This window comes from Haemaphysalis longicornis, unplaced genomic scaffold, assembly GCF_048455015.1.
Source record: "Haemaphysalis longicornis isolate Haplotype H1 unplaced genomic scaffold, Haemaphysalis longicornis Haplotype H1 scaffold_226, whole genome shotgun sequence".
NCBI lineage: Eukaryota > Metazoa > Arthropoda > Arachnida > Ixodida > Ixodidae > Haemaphysalis > Haemaphysalis longicornis.
Window position 1 is genome coordinate 162,200 of NW_027526303.1, and position 9,044 is coordinate 171,243.

The following is a 9,044-nucleotide window of genomic DNA, read 5'->3' on the forward strand; positions in this document are numbered from 1 at the left end:
AGTGCGTGTTTGCAGAATTTAGAATTTATTTTTTAATACCTGCTTTACTTGACTGCTCTACAAAAAATGTTGTTTACAAATTTACAAAGTTGGTGCAGTTTTCTCGGGAACCGCATCTTTAAAGGGCTATTGCCTGGATGAAAATTTTTTTTCGCGCGCCAAATTACAACCAGGGCTTTAGGGAACGAGGTAATCAAGTACAAATTTTTTCAAAAAAATCTGAGAGGGTCGAGCGCCAAACCTGGGACGTTTGGCGTGGAATGACCCAAATGAGAGAGGGTTTAGGGTGCGCCGTGTCTTGTGAGCTTTGGTCAGCCCATCCTAGGACGTGATCGTCGTCATCTTGGTGACAGGGGTGCAAAAAAGAAGAGGCGTACCGAAGCGCGAGCTCAGGATGGAGCCAACGGCTTCGATGGCCCGCTCCTGCACGCCGTAGCGGCTTGGGAGACGCCGTGAAGGGAGCCTACGAGAACGAATATAGCCCCGCCGACGTCGTCTAGGGGCCTCCTCTGGCGACGCGACTCAGCGCTGAGCTGCTGTGATGGCGTCCGACGACAGCCTTGACGAGCTGCTGGAGCTCACGAGGGGTGGGCGTCGGGGCCACCTCGACATCTCCGCTGGTGAGTGGACGAGCGCTGTGCCGTCTAATGCGCTAGAAAGCAGTCATCCGGCCATGCACGGCGCCATCTATGCTTTGAGCGAGTGCGAACTGTCTGGAGCATTTTCTCAAGTCTTGATTTCATTGTTACCGTGTTTTCAAATGATCCAGAAGATGACAGTCAGTATAAAAACAAAAACGGGCACTGCACAATCATTGTCCGAAGCGTGGCGTCCTAGCGTTGTTCATCAAGGAAGGGGGTGTTGTGCCTTTTTCGACACTTAATTCTGCGTCATAGGCTGCATTGGTGAGAGGGTGAGCATGATGAGAGGGCGAGGGTGAGCAGAGGGAAAATAAAAAAGAACAAAAACAAAAGATGAACACAAATTTTCGCTCGCGCTGCCTCGAGCGGCACGACAAATACAATTGCAAAGCTTCCGCGTTGGTCTTGTCAGGTTGCGCGTATTTTTCCCAAGGACATATGTCCGCGGATACACATCTATACTATACGTACGTTTTCCATGGGGGCCCTATCATTAAATTGCCTTTTTATTAATGCCCCATATGGTTTATGTATATACCTCTGGAGCGCAACATGAAGCGCATCGAACTCAGTGTAATATTTTCTGCCGTCCCAAATGTCCCGCTGCTTACGCTGGATTTACCCCATTTCATTTTGCACTGCCCTGCGGTTTAGCTGTCGAGCTTCTATTCCTCCCATTCCCTTTCAATTCAAGGGAAAGAACAGTGGGAAGAAAAGAGCCGTCTGGTCGACCAGGCGGTCGACATGTTCGGCCTGTAGTTTTAGCCGAATAAAACTCTTTACTACTACTACTGTGGGTGTTTCGAAAATCCAGGAAGCGAGCATGTCTGGTGTCCCTCTGTAAGTCTTTGTTGTGTCGCTGTTGTTTGCCATGTAGTGCTTTGTGTTTAGACTACTTTACTGCTTATATATTGATCATGGCTGTACGAAGGGTATGTACTGATAACGTGGTTACTCTTAGCGGCATAGACCATTTTACCAGAGAGGCTGTTTAACAATTCGTTGATTCCGTCCTTTCACAGAACCCGGTATAACAGTATAACGAAAAGAGTTCACTGGCGCCGGCGGGATTCAAACCTGTGTTTTGTAGATCAACGAATTCAGAGCCAGTCGTCACACCCACTCGGCTACGACTATGAGTTAGTACCCGATAGTCACACGGCTTACTCCCTCGGCTGTGACTGTAGGTAGAGGAATAACGCCACCTCCTCGACGCAGAACACGTGATAGGGTACACGTTAACATGCGGGCGCCTAGCTTAAACGTGCGCGTTCCGTTCGTTCGTTCTGCTTTTTCGATTTGCTTCTTCTTCGCCGTTATAGCAACAATGATGGAGTAAAGGTAGTTGCGGCCGCGAAGAAGCAAATCGGCTGCAATCGTGGACTTAAACCATCGTGATGGTCGTGAAGGTTGCGTACGTCTTCACTAACTTCAAGTCTTATGCGTTATTGCGAGCTTCCTTTTTTAAGTCGAGTGTTTTTTCTTTGTGTAACAAACATTTTGGGGTGTTCGTCCCAGGGTGTCATATTTCGAACTTTTGTTGCTGTTGCTCGGTTCGGCAGTTTACCCACATTGCCGTGCGATGGCACTGCATAGACCCGTCCCGTCGCACGCACGTCTTGGGTCGTTCCCTTCCTGTCCCGAAGCAGCTGGATTCACATAATCGGGATTAGCATAAATAGAGCGCGCCTAGGCGTAGGCGAGACCACAATGAGGCCTAGTTCTTGAAAACGCTCGGTTATTTATTCAACAACTCAAACAACAATAGTAAAACACAATGCAGTGGCTCGTGGGCGAAGGGCGACAAGTGTGACCGTCTGACTGCGCCCGTAGGGTCGCTGCACACGGCACTCAGCAACATCATTGCAGTTCAAATCATACAAAATAATACAAGTAAAAAACTGCGCAAAGTAGGAAAGCCATGATAACAAACAACAAAAAAGGCACTGTGGTTTTTTTAATACATGATTTCTAATACATGTATTTCTAACACATGATTTTAATACGTGACAAGAAAAAAAGAAAAAAGAAAGACAGCGAAAAAAGGACCTAAAACGTATTGTCTAAAACAGTATTCATTGCGAAGTATTAAATGTTCCAAGTATTCAGTATTAAAAAACAGTATTTAGTGCAAAGCCTATTAGTAACCGAGAAAGCGTGGTTTTCCGGGTCCTATGTTCGCAAGCAGCATGTTAGCGGCTTCAAAAGGTAATAAGACATGTTAGCTGGGACCGAAATTTCCGCTGTCAGAGAATAAAAGGTGAGAAGAACATGAGGGGCACATGTGTCACCTAGCGGTGTTCTCCCGAAACCTGCGGTGGAAGTCGAAAACGCCGCGTAACCCCGAACACATGAGGTGAAGGGAGTTTTGTAGAGCCCCACAAAATGGAGGAACAGTGGTTTCAATAGTTCTTAAATTTTCCGGCATTGCACTGTGGTGAAAAGCAACACCTCTGGTGAAAACCAGTATATTTGTGCTGTTTAATTTTGCGCAATCTGCAGCGTTTTCTGCATCTGCACGGATTGTTTTGATGCAAAATGATGAGTATAGCGAAAATTTATCCATGCGAGGGGGTTTGTTTATCGTCCTTTTTCGCATATTATATTCGAGCCCATCACTGATGCCTGTTTTTCAGGAAAACTATATAACTTACATTGTATGCGATACATGGTCTTTGTTCAAACGTTCAGTTATAGTTAAGGCTGCTTTTCTTGCAAGGTAGCGCTCGCATTGCTTTTGACAGGTAGCGCAGGAATCATTATCGTATGCAGCGCAAACCGTTGTACATAGACACCGCTGCGTAACAGGCCTCGAAAGCTTCAGGTTGGCTGCTCCGCCAGTCGGTGAAGGCTTAACTGAAACTGCTCAATATACCACAGTGCGCGTAAGATTTAGCGCTAGATTCTAAAATAATGCATTACATTGTCTGAGTTCCTTTCTACATGTGGTGGCTGCGCCGTCCATCTGTCCGTACGTCCATCCTGCCATCCGCCTGTCATTGAACGCTACCGCGGTGAAACAACGTTACCATAGCCCTTATGCTGCAACAAAATAACCCTGGTAACGGGACTTCAAGAGAGTACCGCAATCTGAAAGCGCGCCTTTTCGTTCGATCCCAGGTCACGAGTGCGACGATGCTTCCTGGGTTCATGCAGGGGTCGTGTCCACCCAGAAACTGCCTTCGGAGAGTGAAGGGCGGGTGCAGCAGTTCGGGAGGTCAAGCCCTGTTGCTGTGCATAAGCTGGTGAGCTCGCCGTGTATCTCCGATCCGCCGCACAAACGTCCCACAAGCAATGGAATGGCTTCAGATAGGAGTCACAGGCGCCACCACACGAAAAAGCATTCCATCGTCAAGGAGAGCAGCGAAACCGAAGACAGTGAAGTTTCACCAAAAAATAGCAGCAGTTCTACGGGTGTGTCTACAGGCTCCAGAAGGAAAAAGTCTGCCACGATGCTTTCAGTCTTTGGTGTACCGTCCCTGCCCGCAACCGAAGGAAGATGCCGAGTCTTGAACTCGGTTTTGAACCGAAATATTCATCAGATGCCCATGAAAACAGCGGCCATAGGTGAACCCGCAGGTGTCTTGGAAGGAGAGGTCATTCGGCAGAGCCGTAGAGAGCGAACAGAATGTACAGAAGGGGCCCCATTTCAGAGGATTGAAGACGAGCAACGCACAAGGCCGGGTGTGTACAATAGAGTTCGCGGAGAAGAAAGAGCGAAAGACAGTAATCCGGCCCGAAAAACGGAGAAACTTACCTTTGGGTCGGTCGGGGCAGTCGGCCGTGCCACGGGCGATATAGACTTCTCTGACGCGAAGGAAGCTGCACTTAGCGCTGGGGACCCGCTACGCACAACAGTTGTTGCCTATGTCGTGGAAGATGACGCCAAGAAAAAGAAAAAGAAAAGGAAGAAGAAAAAGAGGTCGAAGAAGAAAAAGAAAAAGAAAAAGAAGAAGAAAAAGAAGAAGAAAAAGAAGTCTAGAAAGAAGAAGAAAAAGAAGAAAAAGTCTAAGAGGAAGAAGAAAAAGAAGGGCAAGAAAAAGAAAAAGAAGCCTAAGAAGAAATCGAAAAGCCTCGATAGTACTGCCACATCAGCGGCCTCATCTATCCCCACGGTGTCGCAAACTCCACCAACACAGCCCGCCACGACGGTAAGCCTGGCTTCGACACAAAGTACGACATCGACACAGACGGACGACTTGCTGAGGAGCATGCGAAGCCGCATCCAGCGCGAGGCCTACCTTCCTCCGCCGAGCGAAGGGCGCAGGCGCAGCTCGAGTTCCGAAGGTTCAGGCAGCCGCAGTGGAAGCGTTAAGAAATACCGCATCGTCACACACGTGGTCCTTGGAGATGACGGGAATATTCGGGTCGCCTCACACAGCAGTGGTTCACAGAAAAGCTACCAGATGGCCCCACTGCCCGAAATGCCCCCTCAGAATGCCCGGTCCATGTCTTGGTCCAGAGAGAAGGTGCGCCCGCCGGAACCTCCTCCCGAGGTTTGGGACAGGCCGGTTCAGCGGCCAGCGCAGGTGCAGCGGACTTCATCCCAATGCACCAACTGTGGGGGACCGATTGCGCCGCCCGTTGTAGTACAGAGGCCCGTCATAATCGAAGCACCATTGATTCCCTCTCGGAAATCGTCAAGGCGAAGTGTGCGAGACGACGATTACGACGACGAGCCACGGCGTCGATCGCGGTCGGACGGGAGAAGGCGACGCCGGTCGGGCTGTAGGCGCTCGTCGCGCTCTTCCCGCTCATCGAGGAAGAGGTGCCACTGCTCGCGCTCGTCGTCGAGTAGCCCGTCGTCCGGGTCGCGACGCTCGAGCAGACGGCGCCGACGCAGGCGGCGGCGTTACCGCCGCGACAAGGTGCTGCACTACCGAAAGGACCGCGAGATAACCGGGAGGATTGGCTCACCCATGCTTCCCATGCCGCCACTTGACATGTACCGTCCTAGGTTACCCGGTCGGCCTCCACAAGCACGTTCTTATGAGCGCCTTCCGCCCCGCTATCCCCGCTTCGTGGAAGGCTACGGACCGCCTGTTCTGGGCGACATTACGTGCGCTCCACTCCCTCCCACCGAAGCTGCTCCTCCCGTTTCTTTGACAGTTACAACTAACATGCTGCCGCCAGCAATGCCCTTGCCTCCTGCTCTTCCACCGCCGATGCCGCCCCTCCGGCCACAATTAATGCCGCCACCCGTCCCGCCACCTATGTTAGCAAGCTTGAGGCCATCTCCTACAGCATGCTTGTCACCATTTTTGCCGCGGCTGAGGCCGCATTCTTTGTTCACGGTGCAGCCGGCTCTAGGAGTTCCTCAGATGATGCATCAGTCGCAAATAAGGCGGGCACCCACCAAACAGCGCTCGCTCACAATTGAGGTAGGGAAGGAGCCCAAGCTTCCGGCACCCCCGACGGCCGTACTGACACCTTGCACGGCGTCTGCGCCCCTCCTCGGAAAACACCTGACTGGCCCACCTAGAGCTGAAACCACCACGAACAGTGCGGATAGTATTAAGCTTCTTTACTCTTTCAAGCGGGAACCCTCGAGCTTCTCGTCAACGGGCTCCACGTACAGCGGTGTAGCGGTTCGCGCCCCGGTAAAGCGGCCCGACGACAGCTCTTGGAGGGCACCGTACAATTTTGTGCCGCGCAATTTTAACCAAGGTGGCCTCGTGATCAGTGTCATCTTCGTCGTGGGCATCGTCGCCTGCGTTTTGGCCCTGATTGGCCACTACGCCTCCGGTCGAGAGAGCAGGCTTCGAGACGTGATCGATGAAGAGGACGATGAGGGAACAGTGATGCACGGCCCGTGGTTGTTTAACCTGTCGGGGGCCGCATCAGCACTTGCTTTGCGCGCCTACAAGCTCTGCCACTCGTCGGACTGTAAGAGCGAAGCCAGCAGGCTGGCCAACATGCTAGGCTCAAAGCCGTGTGACAGTTTTTACGACTACGTCTGCAAGCGACAATGGGAGCGAACCCCTATAACCTTGCGCAGCGCGGACGAGCTCACGTTGAATGACATCCAGGACAACGTATGGAGACATATCGAGCTGTTCAAAACCAAAAGGGACGCCGCAACTGCCGTCTGGACAAGCTGCGTGAATACGGCAGCCATCAACGAGCTTGGGTCGACTTCATTTCAAGAAATACTCAATTCGTCCGGTTTGTCGGGCTGGCCATTCGAAAAGACGCGGGTTGCTTTGAGCCCCTGGAGGGCCGCGGGTCGCCTAATGCGGCTGCTCGCACTGGCCTCACTGCTCAGCTTGAGTGTGGAGCGCGGCCCTCGCCCGACTCTGACCATCATTTTGGGTCCTGCGGAGACACCACTGAGTCTTCGCGACTTCCGGGATAACTCCACGACCACCAGCTTCCTCAAGAGAGTCGAGAGATCGCTGAGTTTTCTTTCCCCGGATGGAAACGAGACCGCGAAAAGAGCCATGGAAGTGCTCAGCTTCGTGCTCAGCCTTGCTAGCATAAATTCCGGCAAGCAGACTGCGCCCGCGTTTGCCGCTCAGGGACCCTTCACCACATTTCTCGACGCTGCACTCGGCGACCTCATCGATTTGAAGAATAAAAACGTCCACGCAAAGTTGCAATCGGCGAAGTATGGAAGCGAAGTGAGTCAAATGATGGCTGTTGTGCCTCTACGGTCCGCTCTCAACTATCTGGGTTACTACGCTGTCGATCACCTTTGGGCGTTCTCCCCAGCGCACGTGGGCGAAGTCGTTCCACCCCGTCAACGGCAGAGAATCTGTCTCCAGATGACTGAGAGGGCGGTGCCACGCCAAATTCTCGAAATTGGGTACAAGGTGTACAAAAACCATCTCAACCTGACCCACCTGCGCAGGGTAGCCAAAGAAACGAAACGGCGTCTCGAGAAGAGCATCCGTTCTCTTTCTTGGATGGACGACCAGATGAAGCTTAGGGTGATTGAGAGGGTGCAGAGGACCACCGTACAATTCTCTTTCCCGTCCGAGCTCCTCCTTTCAGGCTCGATGCCCGGCGTGCCGCCTCCTCTGCCATCGCACACTACCGGCGCCCTGAGCCTTTACCAGTGGTGCGTGGAAAATGAGTTCGTGTCTTCCGTAAAGCACATTATAGACGACGACGACGTACGGCCACCTCGCAGCTTGTTCTCTCAGCGCATCGAGCATAGTCCTGACGGAGTGCTGCACGTCCCTCTGGTGGCTGTCAACCCTAGCACGAGTGTGAGGGCCACATCGGGATACGTGTCCTTCCTTCGCGATACACGTCTTAGTGTTCGACTGGCCAGGGCACTGATCGAAGCAGCGCTCGGACGGACCAGTGACGAGAAGTCCATGTGGTCCCCCCTTGCGCGTGCTCAATACCGTGGCAAGCAGGCTTGTTTTTTGGCACGCTTTCCAACGCTTCTCGACCCCTTGGAGGGCTTGGAAGTGCACAAGCCTGCCGAGGCGGTCACGACAGACGTGTTAGAACACGTGGCCGTGGCCTTGGCCCACCTCGAGTTCCGACAGGCTCTGCAGCCCTTGCGAGGCAACATGGCCGACTACCGCCTCGCCGACGCTCAGAACTTCTCCTCGGAGCAACTGTTCTTCATCTCGTACGCCGAGTCTGCGTGCGAGGCCTACGACGATGAGACGGCGTTCCGGCAGTTCTTGCTGCGGAAGGAGAGTCCCGCCCGGCAGCGCGTCGACCTGGCGCTAGCCCACGATCCCACCTTTCACCAGGCTTTCCACTGTCACCGTGGGTCCGCCATGAGGCCACGCCACAGCTGCAGCTTTTGGTGAAGCACGCAGTTTAGCGTCACCGGAAGCGATTCTCTGAAACGTTATAGTTTAGCTGTAGTAAGATTGAAACAAACCTAAATGAATAAATTATTAACAATCAGTGTCCTTGTAGGTGTCATCAGTAAGGATTTGACATGTAAACGAATTCTCGCCATCGTCCGCGTCCACGCTGGAGAAGTCAGGTGTACTGCGGGACAATCAGACGCCGGGAAACTCGAACACTTAAAAACGTTCAGATGAGACGCACGGGAAATGAATGTGTTGGAGCATTTATAACATTTCCATGTCTGTTATGTGAACCCATGCGATCACGGTTACAAGTTTACTAAATTAACCTGACGGGGTAGTTGGTATCGCATAATGCGAAAAAAATTGCCCCAAAGAGGACAGGATGAACAGAAACAAGGCGCACCATTCGCGGAAGTGTGGTGCGTCTTCTTTCGGTTCGTCCTGTTCTTTATAGCGCCATTTTTTCCCATCAAAATCGCTAGCTTCAAAGTTATCCGCTGGGGCATGGGCGCTGACGAGAATAATTAATCACAAAAGCTATGTCATAACTGGCTGTGACATCAGCGATATCACTTCCGGTTATTACGTCAAATCCAATTTCCGGGATATCTGCAGCCGTTAC

At 52.0% G+C, this 9,044-nt stretch overlaps 1 protein-coding gene across 2 annotated transcripts; it reads left to right on the top strand.

The window, feature by feature from the left end:
• The first annotated feature begins 357 nt into the window (after positions 1-357).
• On the top strand, positions 358-8,501 carry LOC144172482 (uncharacterized). Of its 2 annotated transcripts, none has more exons than XM_077701177.1 (2): positions 358-620; positions 3,762-8,501. In XM_077701177.1, exons 1-2 carry the CDS (start codon positions 542-544, stop codon positions 8,411-8,413), a joined length of 4,731 nt encoding a protein of 1,576 aa, XP_077557303.1. In that variant the 5' UTR covers positions 358-541; the 3' UTR covers positions 8,414-8,501. The 2 variants fall into 2 exon arrangements, with proteins under 2 accessions (XP_077557303.1, XP_077557304.1); XM_077701178.1 differs by having other exon boundaries at positions 3,798-8,501.
• Positions 8,502-9,044: the final 543 nt, after the last annotated feature.